The 21374-nt window shown below is 35.5% G+C and overlaps 3 protein-coding genes across 3 annotated transcripts; 1 reads left to right on the forward strand and 2 right to left on the reverse strand.

The window, feature by feature from the left end:
• Nucleotides 1-216: 216 nt before the first annotated feature.
• si:ch211-194m7.5 (olfactomedin-4) lies at nucleotides 217-9971 on the reverse strand. The gene is made up of 5 exons (XM_056452428.1): nucleotides 9886-9971; nucleotides 9634-9756; nucleotides 7319-7537; nucleotides 3301-3454; nucleotides 217-3216 (listed from the first exon to the last, which is right to left on the reverse strand). Exons 1-5 carry the CDS (start codon nucleotides 9940-9942, stop codon nucleotides 2387-2389), a joined length of 1383 nt encoding a protein of 460 aa, XP_056308403.1. The 5' UTR covers nucleotides 9943-9971; the 3' UTR covers nucleotides 217-2386.
• A 303-nt stretch (nucleotides 9972-10274) lies between these two features.
• si:ch211-194m7.8 (olfactomedin-4) lies at nucleotides 10275-17171 on the forward strand. The gene is made up of 5 exons (XM_056451903.1): nucleotides 10275-10375; nucleotides 13876-14034; nucleotides 14110-14316; nucleotides 15940-16072; nucleotides 16169-17171. The coding sequence occupies exons 1-5, from the start codon at nucleotides 10343-10345 to the stop codon at nucleotides 16978-16980; spliced, it is 1344 nt and encodes a 447-aa protein (XP_056307878.1). The 5' UTR covers nucleotides 10275-10342; the 3' UTR covers nucleotides 16981-17171.
• Nucleotides 17172-18703: 1532 nt separating this feature from the next.
• On the reverse strand, nucleotides 18704-20846 carry LOC130219105 (olfactomedin-4). Its single transcript, XM_056451391.1, has 5 exons — nucleotides 20767-20846; nucleotides 20528-20650; nucleotides 20163-20381; nucleotides 19700-19853; nucleotides 18704-19619 (listed from the first exon to the last, which is right to left on the reverse strand). Exons 1-5 carry the CDS (start codon nucleotides 20836-20838, stop codon nucleotides 18781-18783), a joined length of 1407 nt encoding a protein of 468 aa, XP_056307366.1. The 5' UTR covers nucleotides 20839-20846; the 3' UTR covers nucleotides 18704-18780.
• Between the last annotated feature and the right edge of the window lie 528 nt (nucleotides 20847-21374).

Genomic DNA, 21374 nt, shown 5'->3' on the forward strand with positions numbered 1-21374 from the left:
ATAGTGTATAAGTGTGTGCATGTATGGGTGTTTCCCAGTACTAGGTTATGGCTGGAAGGGCATTCACTGCGTAAAACATATGCTGGAATAGTTGGCAGTTGATTTCGCTATGGCGGCCCCTGATAAATAAGGGACTATGAATTGAAAATGAATGAATAATTTTGATTTACCACAGTGTCTAGCTTCATATAATGTCATTTTTCTGCAGTAGTGATCAAGCACACTCATTTTTATGCTGTTATTTATTTTTTCAAGAAGCAAAATTTGCATACATTTGTGAATTTCTTCACCTCATGTAACAAACCTAAGCATGACATGCATACAGTATGTGAAAAAAACTTTCATAGGCTGCATTTCATTCCACATACTTACAGTACATCTGCAAGAAACTGTACGTTATCTAGACCATTACTCATTTTTGTTAATATATTACAAGGCTTTCTGGAATACTTGATTCTGATTGGTCAATCAAGACATTCAAAGATATGGGAAGTCATTCCCAGATAACAACTGCTGAGTAATATATGCTCAGCCATTCTTTCTGCAAGCTTAAGGTTTAATTAAAGAGTTAGTAAATCAATACAGCTCAGATCAATGTTTTGTGTCTTACTATTTAATTTGTGGAAAGTAGCTGTGCAATAAAGTGGGATAACGTACACCAATGCCCTTGTGTTCACAGAATAAAGCCCTTCACACTTCTACAACAACCTGTCAGGCCTTATTCTGTATGAACAATGACCGAGATCTACATTATTCCTTACGTAACATGATACACAACATCAGCTATTGTGAACGATATCGATATACGAATTGGATTTGTGGATTTATGAATCACGTTTCGAATTTGCAAATTGGATTTGTGTGTTTGGCGACGCGGTGGCGCAGTAAGTAGTGCTGTTGCCTCACAGCAAGAAGGTCGCTGGTTCGAGCCTCGGCTGGGTCAGTAGGTGTTTCTGTGTGGAGTTTGCATGTTCTCCCTGCATTCGCATGGGTTTCCTTCGGGTGCTCCGGTTTCCCCCACAGTCCAATGACATGCGGTACAGGTGAATTGGGTAAGCTAAATTGTCCATAGTGTTTGTGTATGAATGAGTGTGTATGGATGTTTCCCAGAGATGGGTTGCAGCTGGAAGGGCATCCGATGCGTAAAACGTGCTGGATAAGTTGGCGGTTCATTTCGGTGTGGTGACCCTGGATAATTAAAGGGACTGAAAAGAAAATGAATGAATGAATTGTGTTTTTGACTTATGTTTTGAATTTGCATATTGGATTTGTGTGTTTATGAATCGGGTTTTGAATTTACGAATTGGATTTGTGTATTTTTGAAATGTGTTTTGAATTTACGAATTGGATTTGTGTATTTATGAATCGTGCTTTGTATTCACGAATTGGATTTGTGTATTTATGAATTACGTTTAAAATTTGTGAATTGGATTTGTGTATTTTTAAATGTTTTAAATTTACGAATTGGATTTGTGTATTTATGAATCATGTTTAGAATTTATAAATTGGATTTGTGTATTTTTTAAATGTGTTTTGAATTTACGAACTGGATTTGTGTATTTATGAATCGCGTTTTGAATTTGTGAATTGGATTTGTGTATTTTTGAATCATGTTTAGAATTTATAAATTGGATTTGTGTATTTTTTAAATGTGTTTTGAATTTACGAACTGGATTTGTGTATTTTTGAATCGTGTTTTGAATTTACGAATTGGATTTGTGTATTTATGAATCGTGCTTTGTATTCACGAATTGGTGTTGTGTATTTATGAATTACGTTTTAAATTTGTGAATTGGATTTGTGTATTTTTAAATGTTTTAAATAAACGAATTGGATTTGTGTATTTATGAATCGCGTTTTGAATTTACGAATTGGATTTGTGTATTTATGAATCGCGTTTTGAATTTGTGAATTGGATTTGTGTATTTATGAATCGCGTTTTGAATTTGTGAATTGGATTTGTGTATTTATGAATCGCGTTTTGAATTTGTGAATTGGATTTGTGTATTTATGAATCGCGTTTTGAATTTGTGAATTGGATTTTGCTAATTTGAATTGTGTTGTGGACGTACAAATTATATTTTGTAAATGTATTTTTTTTTTTTAGACTGCTCTGGCTTCATATAAATTCGCTCACTTCATAAGACCTCAATCTATTATCAGGATCCACGGTATTAATTTTGTGTTGCTTGTAAAGATTTTTTTTTTTGTCTCAAAGTCCAATTTTTGATAGAAACCCACTACTGTGGGCCTTCGTTTGTTTAGAAATGGCGACATCAGCCTTGCAGTAGCATCTAAATTCAATCATTATCTTCAACTGTGATATTACATAATTTTCCTAAATATGAAATATGTAGCCATGCTAGCATGTCCCAAATCTAGCTCATTACTGGAAAACGAGCTCGTAAGTCACAATGTAGGCATCGCTGAAAGCATACAGCAAATGATCTCTAGGGTCATAGTTTAGAAACTGAATATTAGTCTGCATCTTCTTAATGTGAATTCTCAAATCATACCTCTCTTTGTTGGTTTTGGTGTCGTAAGAGTAAAAGATCTCTTCTGTTTCTTTATCCAGGTACCGAGTCGCATAAAGCACACCACAGACCATGAAAGTGTTCGTGACGGTCCTTTTGTGAAGAGAAGTGGACCAAGTTTGGCCCAAAACAGGCGGGTTACTAGTCTCAACTTTACTGATCACCACATTTCCAAAGTTGCTTGTGGTTGCGTATATAACATAGACGCCTGATTCATCTGTGACAAAATCCATGTCTGTATAGCCGTATGTATGGCCAAGATGTGCGAATGGAAACTTGCTGCTATAACCTGTATCACTTGGTAAAGCCACAGTCTTGACAGATTTAGTTGTCAGGTTGAACTGACAGACAGAGTATGAGTTGTAGCAGTTATAGTAGAGTGCGTTAGCATACATGATCATGTTTGGACCCTGAATTGTATTTGTTGTAGGATTTGAGCCTGCAATGTAAGTATCTATGGGATCTATACTTAATAAAAAGGTACTCAACGTACTGTACTGGCGGATGAAGTTGCCGTATACATTACTAGTGTACAGCACCACCAGCCAGTATTTGTTCTCATCTCCAGGAGCAGGATTTACATCTCGACCCCAAGCACCATAATTATACGAGGTGCTGTATACTGTAAGCGAATACGTTCTAGGTCCTGCCACTTTGACCAAACGACCCAGACCACAGCGGCCTACAAAAAAAACAAGAAATGCAAGATTTAAGTATTTATCTTGTACGGACTTTAATTTAGGGACTCTGAAGGTTTTTAACATACCTGGAAGAATTGTAGGAGGTGGTAACGTGGCCTCGAGCTCATCTTTGCACTGTTCCAGTTGTTTCTTATAGTTCTGGTTCTCTCGATCTTTCTTTACTACCTGCATGTTGTCAAACTTCTCCAGGTCTTCCATTGTGTCCTTCATATCTTCAAGCTTAAAGAAAAAGTACACTTGGTAATGTAATGTAATATGTATTTATATAGCACATTTATCGCGTGTGGCCATACACCCAAAGCGTTTCACAATCATGAGGATGGTCTCTCCACACCACCACCAGTGTGCAGTATCCACTTGGATGATGCGACGGCAGCCACAGGACAATGGGGCTGGTGTGCTCATCACACTGTGCTCAGACAGTGATACAGCCAATTCGGTGGATGGGGATGATTGGGAGGCCATGATCGGTAAGGGTCGATGGAGGGAATTTGGCCAGGATGCCGGGGTTACACCCAGTGCTTAATTTGTGAATTGCGAGGTCCAGGAACAGATCCGGCATGTTACCTGAGGATGGAGAGGTGTCGCGCATGAAAGTGGAGAACAGAGGGTGGTGGATGTTTGGCGGAGGGCTGTCGTGGACGAAAGTGAAGAGTGCCGGGGTAGAGTGGAAGTCGTGGCCGAAAATGAAAACGGTTGGGGAGTCGCGGAAGAAAGTGAACAGGGGATGGGGAAAGAGGGAGATTGGTAAAATAAGGTGCCGGATCAGATTTTAGAGGTGCCGGATCCGGCATTTTCCAGCATAAATTAAGCCCTGGTTAAACACCTACTCTTTACAAAAAGTCAGGACCTCGGTTTAACGTCTCATCCGAAAGACAGTGCTCACTGACAGCATATAGTGTCCTCTTCACTGTACTGGTGCATTAGAATTCTCACAGACCATAGATTGAGCTCCCCCTGCTGGCCTCTCTAACACCTTTTAATTTCTGTGCCGATGTTATACTTTTCCAAGGTTTTGTTCGGACTGATGGCAAAAGAAGAATGTTATGTTAAGTACTGCCCTGGGGTGCGTTTCCGAAAACCATCGTAAGCCAACTAAGGTCGCAAGTTGTGTTGTTACAAACATAGTTTGTTGATTTGGTGTTTCCCAAATCCGTAGTTTCAACAAACCTTTGCAAATTGCATTGCAAACTTCTATGCTTGCAGCTACACCTCTGGAGCTGTAGTTAGAAACATAGTTGTTGGCTGTGTTCTATTCCCACTTATCCGCCCTATGCCTTATTCGTTTATAGAACATTCTAACATTTAAACTTTTTTTTGTAAATAAAGCATTAAGCTCATCTCTCTTAGGTGTAATTTGCTTTCAAACTATTTTTACAGTTCAGTTTTAGAGATCTTCATGTTTACAATTGCGCTCCCTGCACAGTGCACTTTGAAAACATTGATGTCATTTGGAACACAGTTGTGGCTCATGGCGAAAGTTATAGGTGACATAATATTTAAAAGCGGAATTTATGTTACATCTCCAAAGCTTGTGAAATCAAAAAGCATAGCATACGTTAATTCTTTTAATTTATAGTAGGTTATTTAAGTATCTGTACTGTATATGACATGGGCCTGTTTGTTAGCATATTTCTGCAGTGGATTACATGTGTCATTGTAAAAGTAGACTTTTCAAAAAAAATAAAATAAACAACATCCTACTTAATAATAATAATCGTCATCATCATTAATATTGTTATTAAAGTATGATTTTTTTTCATTTCCTAATAAATAATAAATAGTAAATTTCATTTATTAATAAATAGCCTCATTATTTATTTATTTATATGATTTATATATGATATTAAAATACGTGTTAGCTTTTGTAAGGGATTTTATGTTTTAGAATAGGATATGTCATATTCTCAATAATATTTGTAAAGGAAACATAGATCCTATATGTGTCATTTACATATATTTCAGTTAATATGGAAAGCGAGTGCATGCTTTCACCAAAACTTATATTGAATTTTTTTAAATACGTGTAAAACAATATAATTTGCACGAAGAAATGATGGGGTTTTCTCTGAAGAAGTTGTTACTCCACCCCAGTTTGGAGCATCATTATGGGCGTTTTACGTTATAACTAACATGGTTCAAACGATGGACCTGCGACAGAGAAACTATGGGTTTTGGGAAACACTCATCACTACATCGTTCTTTTTCCAAACGATCGTACTATGATAGTTCAGCCGCGAGTTACGTCATTGTTTAGGAAACGCACCCCTGGATGATCCATGACATTTTAAGGTTTGTTTTCATCATGTTTGTGCTTTTTTGTTCTCAGAAAGAAACGCATTACATATTAAAATCAGGAGGTGTGTGTGTGTGTGTGTGTGTGTGTGTGTGTGTGTGTGTGTGTGTGTGTGTGTGTGTGTGTGTGTAAACTTTTAAATAAGACTAATCAGGGGGTGTAAACTTTTACACAAGACAAATTTGGGGGGTGTAAACTTTTTCACAAGGTAAATGGGGTGGAGGTTGGGTAGGTAAATGTTTTTTTTTTTAGTAATTAAAGAGTATTATTCTATATCATTATCACTAGAAGTGATGAAGACTCATTTCAGGCAGTTCAGAGTTGTTTCTTTTAGCAGACAGTAACAGCACTTTGGTCCAAGATTTACAGTTAAAGTCAGATTTATTAGCCACTTTTGATTTATTTTTATTTTTTTCAAATATTTCCCAAATGATGTTTAACAGAGCAAAGAAATTTTCACAGTATGTCTGATAATATTTTTTCTTCTGGAGAAAGTCTTATTTGCTTTAATTGGGCTAGAATAAAAGCAGTTGAAAAAACATTTTAAGGTAAAATGATTAGCCCCTTTAAGCTATATATTTTTTCGATATATTTTTGGTTTCTGAACAAACCATCGTTATACAATAACTTGCCTAATTACCCAAACCTGCCTAGTTAACCTGATTAACCCAGTTAAGCCTTTAAATCTCACTTTAAGCTGTATAGAAGTGTTTTGAAAAATATCTAGTAAAATATTATTTACTGTCATCATGGCAAAGATAAAATCAATCAGTTATTAGAAATGAGTTATTAAAACTATTATGTTTAGAAATGTGTTAATAAAATCTTCTCTCCATTAAACAGAAATTGGGGAAAAATAAACAGAGGGGCTAACAATTCATGGGGGCTAATACTTCTGACTTCAACTGTATATAACATTCAAAAAGCACAATGTGTCACACTATATAATTGCATCACTTTATAATTTATAATGCTTTCTCTTAACATCGTTTACATTTTATTTTATAGAATATTCCTGCCACGCAATAAATTACAGTATGAAATGTAAATTGGAAACTAATCCAAATATTAATTTGATTAATTATTAATCCAAGTTTATATCTCATTATTATCTGAGTACTGCAAGTTATAATTAGAAAATTCCCAGTTCATAATGTAAGTCGAAATACTGAAATACAGAAGCTATAAATCTATGGAAAAAAGATCAGAATTTGAGATGTATTAAAAATGTATTCCATGACAGATACATTTGTACATTTGTACCAAGGGTGTAGAATTGGCATGGACGGAGGGGATGTGTCCCTGCCAATACCCACCAATTACTTAAATGTCCCCACCAATAACTTAATCGCCTTCAAAATTAAATAATCCTCTGCCAAGTTCGCTATGACTCCACCATGATAATATTAACCAAGACTGCAATTAATCGAAATTCAGTTTCAATATTGGCTTTCATGATTATGAAAAACAATAATCGGGAAAAAACGGTTAAATTGCATCACATGCCTCTCTAAATTTCTCCACATTCATACGTGCTCAGTGCTCGCAATATCATGTAAATGGACTTTTTCAACATGGGACATGCTTCATTAATATTTATTTGTAGTATTAAGTGTTTAAAGCCTATTCATGTTTTTAAAAGAGCGAAAGAGAATTTGTGCTGTTCTGTACCTAATGTCAAGAGGAAATCTACTCTCTTGATCTGTACTACTCGTGATAAAAAAATCTAGCAATTAAATAAACATTCCAAAATGATTAAATGTCAGCATTATTTTGCACAAAGTCACCTGATTTGCAGTCTGTGTGCTGAGATGATTGTATTCCTTAGTGGTGGCGTTGAGTTTGTCGAGGAGATTCTGAATTTCGGCAATCTCTAAATCAATGATCCGCATAGAAACGGCCCCGTACAGCTTGCTGTTGTCCTCCTTTTCCAGCTTGGCCATATTTTCATCCAGTTGTGTGATACGTTGTTGTAGACCCAAAACGAGTATGTCCATTTCCATCATCTGAAGATAGATTAACGTTATGGTTTTAATTTCACTTCATTTTATTATTTTACAATGTAACAGTTGCGATGTGAGAAATATATTAATACATATAAGATCTGTATACTATTTTGACAATCAAAGTCCATATGGGTCTGATATTTCAGAACTTAATGAGAGAATTCACAAAAAAATGACAATTTACTCACTATTTATTCACCCTCAAGTGGTTCCAAACCTTTATACGTTTCTGTCAGCCTGATCTCACGAGAAAACGTAAGTATTTTACTTTTTGACAGTTTAGTGGCTAATTCGTATGAATTCGTACGAGTTCAGTCATACAAAATTGTACGATTTTAAAAAGGAGGCGTGGCACCCAACCCCACCCCTAAACCCAACCGTCATTGGCGGATGAGCAAATCGTACTAAATTGTACGAATTAGATCGTACGAATTCATACGAATTAGCCACTAAATCAAAAAGTCACGAATTGCCGTGAGATTGTGTTGGTTTCTGTTGAACACAAAAGAAGCTGAATCCTGTAATTATTGACTTCCATTACAGAAAAAATGAATATTATTATGGAAGTCAAGGTGGGCGGTTTGTTATGCTGGGGCGACCCCAGAGTAACAAAGAGACTAAGCCGAAAAGAAAATAAATGAATGAATGGAAGTCAAGGAATACAGGATTACAGCTTTCTTCAAATATATACTCTGTGTTCAGCAGGAGAAAGAAAATCATAAAGATTTGGAACAAGTGAAGGTTAGGTAAATGATGACAGAATTTTCAGATTTTCTCCCTGTAACCATACATGAAAGCAACTTCTCATTAATGTGTGAATAAAAAAACAGTTCAAAATGTTTACTTTACTGCATTTGTGTACAATTTATATCAATTTCTTTGAAATTACATAAATGACACCAAAAAGTTTAGTAGAAATTATTTCAATACCGTTATATCATGTTATTATGTTATTACCATTATATGAATCATAAGAACATATAATTCGAGAATTACCATTACCATTAACCCCATGAAATAGCTTTGTATTTAAGTAAAAAGTCCACATTATGAAACTTTTTTAATCAGTTACATAAAAGCAACATCAATATTTATTTAGAATTGAAGAAAAAATAGATTCATTTTGTTTGAATGAATACAGTACACTACGGGTCGAAAGTTTGGGGTCAGTTTTTTCATATCTTTTTTTAAAGAAAATTATTCTGCTCATCAAGGCAGCATTAATTAAATGTAAGAAAAGTTAAATTGTTAAGTTTTTATTACAATTTTAAATACCTGCTTTCTTATTGTATGTAGTTTCAAATGAAATTATTACTACAGTTATTATTGCTTTTATTACTATAACCATTAATAATAATAATAATAATAATAATAATAATAATAATAATAATAATAATAATAATATATATTCAAGTGAGTTCAGAATGATCATGTGATTAAAGATTGGAGTAATGAAGCTGAAAATTAATCTTTAAAATCAATGGGGGAAAAAAGATTCAATTATAAGCTACTTTTGAACAGTTCCTTCATATAGCAAAAACATTTCACAGTTTTTTTTCACATTTTACATATTGTACTGTATTTTTGATAAAATATATGCAGACTTGGTGAACAGCAGAAGCTTATTTTAAAACATTTGATAATTGTACTGATCCCAAACTTTTTGACTTATAATGTAGGATTTTATATGAAGAAAAACAAGTGTAATGCTGTTTTCAGTAGCTGTATACTGTAAAGACACAAAAAAATCCCAAAATGTGTGAAATATGACTCCAAAAAAATCTAAAAGTTAATTGTTACTGATATAACTTCATAGATAACGTCACATTGAGTATTAAAAATTGAGTACTAAAGGTAACCCAAACACACCCAGGTTCAAAATGACTTGAACACAAAACATACAACACTATTTTGAGGTACCTTTCCTAATAATTGCAAAAACTCTTGCAAAAAAACAACAACAACAACAAAAAAAACAATTATTTTTGGACACCTTAAATCATTGCAGAACTACATTTCTTTACTAAACTATGCTTTTTAAAAAACCTAACATAAAATGATTTTTTTTGTCAAAACGTATCAGAATGTACCAGTACCTTCTCTGAAGTGATGGTCCTGATGCATTGTTTGGCAGTGGCCTCTACTTTGGTTAGTTTGTGGTCAGGAAAAGCAGGATCTGAGTTTTTCAGATCACACACACAGTCTTTCCCCTTCACTGACTGTGATGACAAAATCAAAGCAAAATAAATGACATGAAATGTGAAAAAAGAAAACAGCTGGAGATCATTTTTGTACATCATTATCAGAATTCAAAATGTTCAAAAGATGTATGAAGGGTTTTTCCTTACCTGAAAGAAAGCAGGAGGAATGATGATCAACAGAATGAAAATCTGATGGGGACTCATGTCCGACGGCAGAAAGGAGCTCTTCTAACCTCAGAATAAACTTTGTTTGGCAGCAGCAGAGTTTTAAAGCAATATCATGATGGTGAAATCAACACTTCTTTATTTCCTCGGATGAAGCAGTGGTAAGATATGTTGTAATAGTCTTATCTCTGTGCACACCTTTGACAAGTTCATGAATAAACAGAAAAAGCTTTGTATAATCATGAATTTGCATTTTAGCTTGCAATCATGGTAATCATATATTTCGTTCCACAGTGAAACTGCAGAAACGTTGTGAAATGGAATTATTGTGCATTTTCTGAAGTTGTTTTGTAATTCTTTAGGTGGTGTTTGCAACATCCAAATGTCTCTCTGTTGTTTAAAGCAGAGCCTTTAGTGTTTTGGGGGTCATTTTCTCATCATGTTGTCGTTACTGCTGCTCCTCACAGTCACAGTAAGTCCCATCTTTTTAGATTTCAATCATGTCTTTATCTGAGAGTTGTTTTTGTAATGAAATAAAAATATTCACATATTAAATGTGGACATGAATAATGACTGCACATATTTACTGTATGTTTATCTGCATGCAGCATAAGTGATGTATTGGCATTTTTTAAAAAAAGTTTAAAGCAAGCCATTGTTATATAATAATGTACATATAATATTTTCTGAATTTATTTCTTATGGAGTTTAATGTAATGCAATATTTTAAGAGATATATTGTATAATAGTTATACGATAGTTATGTTAAGTTATAGATCATTTATATTTTGTATATTTATTCAGTTTAGCTTATCTGTACATATTGTGGTTATATAATAAAACTCATTTGAACCACTATCACTAATAATAATAATAATAATAATAATAACAATAACAATACATTTAATTTTAGTTTGAAACAATATATTGTTAAATAATAATGTATAATATATTTTATGGGGTTTAATATAATACATTATTTAATAATAATAATAATAATAATAATATACTATAATTTATATTTAAAAATGTATTATCACATTAATAACCCTAAAATAATAAAGTTATTGAACATTCATTATATCCATTTTAATAAAAAGGTCAACAAGAAAATGTCATTCATGCATTAAATGTTGTCATAATTGTTCAAATATAATAATGCTAGCAGCTCTTTATTTTACAGTCATATTATTAAGTTATCAAAGTTATGTGTACTTAGTATAGTAATAACTTTAAATTATAATACAATATGTATAGTAAGTTATTGCTTATTTTGTATAGTTATAAAATTTAGCTTAATTATAATATGGTTATATAATAAATGTCATTAGACTCGCTGACACAAAAAAAATGTAAGTGACATTAGCATTTTTTTGATGTCTGAAACTATTTATTGTGATATAAAAATCCTGCATAATATTTTATGGATTTATTTCTTAGAGTTTAATATAATATTTTAAAATAATAATAATGATTATGCATAACTGTATTAAATAATCCTGAACAGGAGCCTAACCTTGTATATGCACTCTGCCAAAAGCTTTTAGCCATTTTACTTCAAAATCAAGAGAGTAAACTTGATTGTTAAACCATTTGTTTTTAAAGTGACAAGTTGACATTACTTTAAAAAAGCGAGTAAACTGATTGTAACTTAGAACAGTTAAGTTGACTTCATTTTTATAATTACAGTATGCACAGTTTATTTACTTAATCATTTTAAGACAAAGGGCTCTACAGGTATCTTAACTATCTAGGTGCAAAGTCTAAGGCCCCGTTTACACTAATACGTTTTAGTTTTAAAATGCATAAGTTTTGCTACGGTTAAGCCTTCCATCCACACTACGCCGGAGTTTTCGAGCGCAAAAAAACTGAGTGTTTTGGAAACGCTGAAGAGGCCGTTTTCAATTTAAAACGCTGCTGCTCCGTGTTAGTGTGGATGGGGGAAAACGGAGACATTTGAAAACAGAGGCGTGGCTGCAGACATTCGAGCTACATGATTGGGGCTTTTTCCTCAATATTAAGTAGCCTAAACAAGTTCAGTCTTTCATCCTCCTCTTGTAAGTTTAGACTTTGCAAATTTGATATGGAAAACAAACTCCAGAGGACACGTCAGGTTAATCTTCAAAGGGAACAGTGTACTTTATAACCTTATTCACATCACCCTGGCTACGTTGTTTCACTTTCTTAACAATAGAATGAAAACATGATATAAGGAACTGCTATTTTCAATTTGATATTAGCAACTTAACAGACAATTAATATGTTGAGGCATCGTGTAGCTGCATATTTATGACTGTCATCATCACCGTATGCATATTTATAACAAAACAGAGCCTAAAACATTACTGCCTCCTTTCATTTTCATTGAAAAATGCGAAACATCCTCTCTTTTGCTGAATATCAGTTTTAATAATCAATAATGGCCATTATAAAAGTATAACGTACAACAAGTTTATACAATATAGGAAATAAAGGAAAGCAATCAGTCAAATGTGCAGAATCAGTATATGCAGTTACATTAATTAATATATTAACTTATCTTTGCGCTCAGCCAAAACACGTTACCTGAGAACAAGTAATAGATTCAAAAGACCAAAGTCGGGAAATGTCGTTAGATATAAACAACAAGATGAATTAAATATAACGTTTAACAAATATAGTAATGAGATTAGATCCAGCGGTAGATCCTTGATGAGCAGTCCGACGTGCACAGTTCTCATCGCTGCAGAGCATGTCGGAGTGTGTGTGTGGTCACGTGCGTTTTCAGTGGTGTAATGTAGACGGGGAGTTGTTCAGAAATGCTGGGTGAAACGACAGTGTGGACGCGGATCATTTTCATTCTAAAACACCGTTTTAAAACTAAAACGTATTAGTGTAAATGGGGCCTAAAGCACATGGCACAAAAGCATAAAGGGCATGTCCGAATCCACTTTTGTTCTTTTAAGGACGGAAAAATACGGTTTGCATGACAGCACATGGTCTAACAGGGTTGTGCTTATTCTCTTAATTACTTATGGGTGTGTTTTGAGCATAACGTGCATTAAACCAATCAGAGTCTCATGTCCCATTCTTTTTAAGAGTCACTTGTGCCTTTAAGAGTCAGTTGTTTCACACCATGGCTTATTTTCTATTTACATGGCGGACTTTGTGAGTGGAAAAACTGAACGCTTCACTAGCGAGAAAATAGTTAAACAGACCATCTGCAGAGCGAGGATAAAGGATGAGCCTCCTCCATTCGGCCTCTTTACTTTCTCTTTACTCTTACTCTTTACTTTACTCCTTTACTTTCGTGGATAAAAAACGGTGTTGTACTCACTCCACTGAAGATATCCATTAGCCTACAAACTAATTTTCTATTGTTAAGCGCAAATATTTGTTTCAAAACTATTTCTAAATTCAGTTCTAATTTCCAGGAAATTAATAAATGAACAATAATAACGAAGTGTGGTCAAAAAACTGAGTTATATCCAAACACACGTCCTATTCTTATGCCCCATAAGGTGATGCATACGTCAATATTAACATTTTAATCCTTTAATTCTTTTTCATATGTAAAGATATTTATGTATTGCTGTAGATCATGTGTGTATTAAGCAATTAGTAAGCGTTTGGACCTGCATAGACACATTACTTACGCGCTCTTTGCTGGACTTTAGACTAGCTTTTAGTTAGTCAATGGCGCGGTCTATTTCACACACCCATGTGTCCACAAAGTAGCACAAATGGATTTGTTATTTAACTAACGTGGCACAAAATGATGTGAAAATAAGGGTTGCGCTGGTTTGAAAATAGCAACAAATTATGCCATGCCTTGTGCCTTATTGTGCCGAGTGTATGATAGGGCCCAATGGGTTTACTGACTTTTTTAAGTAAAGTCAGCTAATCGCTTTTTACAGCGTACCAAAACCACTGTGAAATAACATGTAACCTAAAAACAAAGAGTGTGTAAATACTGTATTCATGTCTACTCAGTTGTCTGTGGAGTCTCAAAGGATTCCAGGTGAACAGAAGAATGATTCCTGCATGTGCAAGTTAAGCAGCTCCATCTGGGCTTTTCCTGCTGTGAGGTTTGAGAAAGTCGTGAAACAACTTCAGACCTGCGAGGAAAACCTTACAGAGTTCCAGAAAAGAGTGAGACCCTTTCAATTCCCCTCTGTGCATTCCTGAAGCGAAATAACACCAATAATCGAGCTGTGTACTTTTCAGATCAGAGATTTGGAGTTGCCAAAGATGAAGCTCACTCTGAAGAACATTAAAGGCCGGCAGAAACGCTCTGATTATGCTAACAGGAGTGACCTGTACAACAGCCTTCACCTGCAGGAGCTGATAGAGGAGCTGGAGGAGATCTACAATACCGCCAGTGAAGCGCATAAGAAAAACCCCAGCAAAACCACTACCGACCTTCTCAAGGAGGTACAGGAGATCTTTATAACAAAAAGTGACCAGGTCATATTCACAAAACATCTTGAGGCTTAAAGTAGCTCATACCTTGACAAATTAGGAAAACATCTTACAAACAATGTGCATGTTAGTTCTAAACCTAGGACTGCAAAATTTTTGCTCTCTGATGTTGTGTTCACACCAGACGCACACCACACCAACCCATCACTGGGAAACACATACACACTTATTCACACACACATACACTGTGGACAATTTAGCAACCCAGGCTCATTCCGAGAACGTAGTCCCAGGGACGTTTCTGGAGACCGTGAAATACGTCCCGGGAGGTACGTATTTGTGCAGTTTTTGTTTTCGCGAGTCCGCGAGAGGCCGCTGTCGAACGACCTTCCGCCCGTCTGCCTGTCTTCATGACGGAATGATTGACCGTGTGACCGGCCAATCGGCTGACCCACCCTCCTCCGTCCCCAAACCCAACCAACGACGGTTCACAAAAGCCGTCCAGAAAAAGAAAAGCCCTCGTCCGATTTTTACCACGTTTTCGGATTTTGACCACATTCTCACCCTGTGACGAACTTGTTCGCTTCATTTTTTGGATTTTGTTTTTGTTTTCTTACCTGATTTCTGGAACTGCTCTTCCCCGGACTCGAACCCGGTCGTCGTCGTCGTCGTGGTCAGCCCCTCTCTGCGCCTCGAGTCCGCCAGAGTACACGAAGAGCTAACCGGACAAACTGGCTGCAGCGGGAAAGCCCTCCACACGGAGGCGAGCGGCCGGCCATCAAGCGCCGAAGGGAACAGCGTCACACCGCCCCGCAGCGTTCGCTTAAAAAAATGAAATGCAGCCGCACGTACCCCCGGCTACGTATTTTGCGGTCTCCAGAAACGTCCCCGGGACTACGTTCTCAGAATGAGCCTAAGTTGCAATTTAGCCTACCCAATTCACCTGTACCGCATGTCTTTGGACTGTGAGGGAAACCGAAGCACCCGGAGGAAACGCACGCGAATGCAAGGAGAACATGCAAACTCCACACAGAAACACCAACTGGCCCAGCCGAGGCTCGAAATAGTGACCTTGCTGTGAGGCGACAGCACTACCTACTGCGTCGCCCTTAGACTAACATCTAAAAGGCTATTTTCATGGGACCTTTAAAGTTTTGCTCATATTTTAATTTGGGGACCAATTCACTCGTATCTTTTATGATCTTTTCTGATTTTTTATATCTGCTGCTTATTAACAGTAAGGTTAAGTGTCGAGTGATTCATCGTAAATTGACAAAACTCACATCAAGTGCTACTAATACAAAGTTTCTGATTTTATCAGGAAAATACAAGCTAGGTAAGGATTAATTAAAGAGCTTTTTGTTTTGTTTTGAAGTGCTCAATTGAAAATTTATGACAATTATTACAATTTAGTGCAAGAAACAGTGAAATTTAGGTAATTATTTACTAAAACTACTGGACTTTACAAAGCCCACGTTTAGTAAGCATTGCATCCAAAAATCCAAAAGTGTCAGAAAACATCTCATGATAATGGTTTACCCATCATTAAGGTTCAATAAAGATCTGCCTCGAACAATTCATATACCAATGGATTCAAAGACATGCTGATTTTTATATCATCATTATTCCTCTCAGCTGACCAAGGCAAAGAAGGATGTACAGAGCATGTACAAAAGCAATGTCTTCAATCTAGAGACGATGCAAAAGAGGCTCCGTGACCTCAACAACAGAGTGCAGAGCTGTAAAACTATACCCGAAGATTTCAGAAGTAAGTACATGACTCTAAGTGAAAATGTCTCATTGGACTGTACTTTTTATCATATAATAAATGTGTTTACCTTAAACGCGAACAATCCACTTACAGGTACTTGTCATCAGCGCATCATGTCCAGAATAAGTTCTCCAGTTGTCACCAAGCTCAATTCCATCAGCAAGTCGTATATCTCAGGAGCCTGGGGTAGAGATGCCAAACCCAACAGTAAAGAGCGTTATTGGGAACACTGTTTGGCTAGTGGACACAAGTATGGAAACACAATCAGAATGTACAACTCATATGAAGATTTCATGGGCAGCAAGAACTACAAAGATGAGTACTTTGCATCATCTTACAGTCATACCAATGCTGTTCAGGGTTCTGGCACTATACTGTATGACAATACTGTGTTTTACCAATGCTATGGCAAAGCTGAAATCTGTAGCTTCAATATTACAACTCGGGCAACCAAGCGTATGAAACTGGATGGTGCCGGAATCGAAAACAAGTTCCCGTTCTGCTACTACAGCTGTCGTGATTGGACAGACATCGACCTGGAGGCTGACAGAGACGCGGTGTGGGTGATTTATGCCACCATGGAGAATCATGGGAACATCGTTTTGAGTCGCTTAGACCCAGTGGAGCTCAATATCACACACACATTTAAGACGCATCTCTTTAAGAGGTCAGTCAGCAGCACGTTTATGGTGTGTGGGGTCCTTTATGCAACACGTTTTGTTAATACTTATCAAGAGGAAGTGTTTTATGCTTTCGATACAACCACTGGTCAAGAGATAAACTCTCTTTCTTTGCCTTTCGAGAAGGTTTCTGCTGGAATAGCCAATCTGAACTACAATCCTGTTGACAGGAGGCTTTACATGTATAATGATGGCTATCTGCTAGCATATAACACCTTCAACTGAAGGTTGTTCTTAAGAGGCTGAGGGGGAAAATATTCATTGCCACTAAGTTTGTAGTTAGTCATGCCAGTTTGAATTGCACAGCATGCAGAAAAACATGCACAGTGGTTAAAACACAATTGCTATGCTAAATCATTATGTAACTATGCCTGAGTGCGATTAATAATTTTGTCATATTTCATTGCAATAAATCTGCAGAGAACAATTGTGTGAATGTCTTTTTTTTACCTTTTTATCTCACATTCTATCACTATTTCTTCTAATTACTTCTTTCAAATATTATGAAAATTAACCATGGTTTATAAGGCGTATTTTTTTTTAAGATTGATTGCCATTTGTTTTATTTCAAATAGTTTAGTATAGTAATCCCATGTTTCATTTATGGTTACCAGGGTTTACCTACAAAAATTAAAAATGTTAAAATAGTATTTTACATTTTTTATAAGGGAGTAATACAAATATGAACATATGCTTACTCCTGCTGAAAAAAAACAGCTTAAACCAGTCTAGGCTGGTTTTAGCTGGTGGACCAGCCTGGTTTTAGAGGGGTTTTCGGCTATTTCCAGGCTGGTTTCAGCCATTTCCTAGCTGGTCATTTAAGCTGGACATAGCTAGTTTTAGCTGGTTATCTCCCAGCCTGACCAGGTAAGGCTTGAAATGACTGAAACCAGCCGTTTAAATGACCAAAACCCCTCTTAAATCAGGTTGGACGACCAGCAAAAACCAGCCAACCAGCTTAAATTTTTTCAGCTTTGGTGACATTACACTCAATGCCTTCTAATTTGCTTCTACATCAATATATTGCATGTTTAATCAGCTTATTTTAGAACTTGGGCCATAGGTTTATTCTATGTTTAAAACACTTAATGCCATGTCAACAAAAACATGTCAAATACATCTGTGTGCTTGCACATTTACGTGAAGAAAATAGCTCAATCCTAACATTTTGTGATGGCAGATATATAATTATTTACGATAGGCAATTGTGTTAGTTATTTACTTACATGTTAAACTGTCAGATTAAAGGAATAAGTTACTAGTATGGACTGCGTGAGCACTATGTTTTTGGTAACATTATATCTGAGACATCATTATGAGGCAAAAAGGCAATAATCATATAATAATCATATAATAGTCTTATTCAGCAGTACTTTTATATCAAACTCCATGTGAGCAAGGTGAAATCTATGTGAAAAAATCCAAATGAAATGTCTTATCTTCTTGGACACATTTGGTTGGTGCATGAGCGATGTTAATCACTATTTTTTTACAATCTGATAAGTTTTATGTAATAACGAATTGGTGATGTTTTGTCACACAACCCCACCACAAAGTTGCTTTATGAAATCTTTCGTAACACTTGTGTGCAGGTTTAAAGCAAGATTAGGACTTTTCATGCTTTTGTAATTGTTAGTTCTCACAGTTACTTCAGTCCACACACAGTCCTGGATTCATTTATTGTCAAAACACATTTTAATCCAGCTTCTGTTTCTAAATTTGGAAATGTAGTACAGCCCTAAACTAAAAGGTTTTAAAAGCTAATTTTAAGGATGGCTTGAGAAAATTTTATCAGCATTTAACCATTTTCTCAGGTAAGATTAATATTTGTTGTTGAATTAAGTGGAATTACAATGACAATAAACTCTGCATACAAAAGAAAGTTTCATGAATATTAGCACTGATATTTTTACCATTGTTTATTTTGAAATGTGATATACTGTACATAATGATATTCACTATACAACAAACATTATAGCACCTAATATGTCTAATCATCATGTTTAACAATGTTTAAATACGAGTTCAGTAAAGCTCCCCAAACTTGGTTTCATAAGTCACAATGTAGGCATCATTGAAAACATACAGCAAATGATCTCTGGGGTCATAATTTATAGACTTAATATTAGTCTGCATCTTCTTAATGTTAATTCTCAAATCGTAGCGCTCTTTGTTGGTTTTGGTGTCGTAAGTATAAAAGATCTCTTCTGTTTCTTGATCCAGGTATCGAGTCGCATAAAGCACACCACAGACCATGAAAGTGTTTGTGACGGTCTTTTTGTGAAGAGAAGTGGACCAAGTTTGGCCTAAAACAGGCGGGTTACTAGTCTCAACTTTACTGATCACCACATTTCCAAAGTTGCTTGTGGTTGCGTATATAACATAGACGCCTGATTCATCTGTGACAAAATCCATGTCTGTGTAGCCGTATGTTGTGCCGAGATGTGCGAATGGAAACTTGTTGTTATAACCTGCATCATTGGGTAAAGCCACAGTACTGACAGATTGAGTAGTCAGGTTGAACTGACAGACAGAGTATGTGTTGTAGCAGTTATAGTAGAGCGCATTGGCATACATAATCATGTTTGGACCCTGAATAGTATTTGTTGTAGGATTTGAGCTTGATATATATGTATCTGTTGGATCTATACCTAAAATAATAGTACTCAAACTATTGTATTGCCTGATAAAATTTCCATATGCATTACTACTTGACAGCACCACCAGCCAGTATTTGTTCTCATCCCCCGAAGCAGGATTTGCATCTCGACCCCAAGCACCAAAACTGTAGGACGTTCCATGTACTGTGAGCGAGTACGTTTTAGGTCCTGATACACCAACCAAATGACCCAGACCACAGTGACCTACAGAGAAAGATTCAAAAATGTAAGTTACACTTTAGATATGGAAGTCTAATAACGATCAACAAGTACAGTTTACATACCTGGGGAAAGTGTAGGGGGTGGCAATGTACTATTAAGCACATTTTGGCACCGCACCAGTTCCTTCTTAAGTAACTCATTCTGACGCTGTTTCACCATCGCCTGTGTGTGGTCCGACATCTCCAGCTCTTCCATCGTTTCTTGCATGTTTTGAAGCTGTTGGAATGAGGGGTTCAATTAGAATTAGCTACAGTATAAGTGCACAAAATTCTCAAAATAAAATCAAAGAAATAAGAATCGAATGAAAAATCTTTTCTGAATTACATGTAGTTATCTTTAATTAAACTGTCCTATTTTATTCAGATAAATATTTCATTTTGTTAAGTGTAATTTTCTAACATGTAATTTGTTGATGCTCTCTATCATCTAAAATTATTTAGGATATTTTGATCCATGGCTGAAAATGATCAGAAAGTAATTATATAATAATACAAATGAAAAAAGTGTTGTGTCGAATAAATTCACCTCTTCGGCAGCCTGTATACTGAGTTGCTGGTAAGTGCTGGTTGTTTGGTTGAGTTCATCCAGAAGGTCTTGAATCTCTGCTAACTCTAATTCAATAATGCGCAGAGATACAGCTGCGTACAGATTTCCGTTGTCTTCTTTTTCCAGTATGGACACCATGTCCACAAGCTGCCAGATGCGGTGTTGTAGACCCAACACAAGCCTGTCGATCTCTGTTATCTGAACATAAGAAGCATTTGAATAAAAAAATGCTAAAAATATATGTTTTTTAAAATCTGATTTATTCAGAATTATACAATAACCATTTTTATTTTTCATTTTTATACTTAAATGCCTAAATATCACACCAATGACTTTGTTTTTACCTTTTCCGATGTGATGTTTTCAGTGCATTGTGAAGCAGTGAGCTCAACATTGTCGAGTTTAAATTCAGGGAAGTCAGGATCTGAATTTACTAGCTCACACACACAGTCCTTCCCTCTGGCTGACTGCATGATGAAAAAAGCAGGAGTCAGGACTTCAGTAAAACAAGTAAAATTACACCTCTTTTTGAGGTACGTACATGATATAAATAATGTTGATTTAAAAAGCAGTTCAATGTTACCTGTATGAAAATCAGAAGAAAGATGACCGTCAAAATGAATCTTCCTGAGTGACTCATGTTTGAGGTCAGCATCCTGTAGTCTTGAGAATAATGAACAGCGTTGCATGACAGAGGCAGACATTTAAAGCCCAAAATCCAGGAGTGGTCTATGACTGTTTCTGCTGACATTAGAAAATCTTTAAAAAATTGAGGAAGTTAATCTTCCTGATTCTGCTGATAATTTTAATGGAATTTTTGTTTAAAATTGTCACCTTATACTTTACAATAAGGTTACTGTACATTAAATAATTTTTATGTGTTTTCTAACTTGAAAAAAAAAGAACAATACACTAATACTTAATACAAATAAAGTCATAGCTACTTAAATAAAGTCATTCATTGTTCTTGTTAACTCACCATACATTAACTATAGTTAACACGCATGGCACTGTGTCCTAATTACACTTAACATGATGCCGCAATTCAATTCAGTTAAAGTTTATTTGTATAGTGCTTCTTTCACAATAATTATTGTTTCAAAGCAGCTTTACAAAAGGTGCACCTTATTGCATTGCAATCAAATTTGGAAAAGTTAGTATTAGTTACCATAATAGTAGTTACTATTAATT

This window comes from Danio aesculapii, chromosome 25 (assembly GCF_903798145.1).
Source record: "Danio aesculapii chromosome 25, fDanAes4.1, whole genome shotgun sequence".
NCBI lineage: Eukaryota > Metazoa > Chordata > Actinopteri > Cypriniformes > Danionidae > Danio > Danio aesculapii.

Excerpts from the sequence above, each read along its gene's own strand:
- LOC130219105 (XM_056451391.1), bottom strand. The coding sequence starts at position 20,838 with ATGCTGACCTCAAACATGAGTCACTCAGGAAGATTCATTTTGACGGTC. Across the intron at positions 20,382-20,527 it reads AAAACATCACATCGGAAAAG|ATAACAGAGATCGACAGGCT; the intron begins GTAAAAACAAAG and ends TCTTATGTTCAG. Across the intron at positions 19,620-19,699 it reads ACCCCCTACACTTTCCCCAG|GTCACTGTGGTCTGGGTCAT; the intron begins GTATGTAAACTG and ends CTTTCTCTGTAG.
- si:ch211-194m7.8 (XM_056451903.1), top strand. The coding sequence starts at position 10,343 with ATGTTGTCGTTACTGCTGCTCCTCACAGTCACA. Across the intron at positions 10,376-13,875 it reads TGCTGCTCCTCACAGTCACA|TTGTCTGTGGAGTCTCAAAG; the intron begins GTAAGTCCCATC and ends ATGTCTACTCAG. Across the intron at positions 16,073-16,168 it reads TATACCCGAAGATTTCAGAA|GTACTTGTCATCAGCGCATC; the intron begins GTAAGTACATGA and ends ATCCACTTACAG.
- si:ch211-194m7.5 (XM_056452428.1), bottom strand. The coding sequence starts at position 9,942 with ATGAGTCCCCATCAGATTTTCATTCTGTTGATCATCATTCCTCCTGCT. Across the intron at positions 9,757-9,885 it reads TTCCTCCTGCTTTCTTTCAG|TCAGTGAAGGGGAAAGACTG; the intron begins GTAAGGAAAAAC and ends TTGTCATCACAG. Across the intron at positions 3,217-3,300 it reads ACCTCCTACAATTCTTCCAG|GCCGCTGTGGTCTGGGTCGT; the intron begins GTATGTTAAAAA and ends TTTTTTTTGTAG.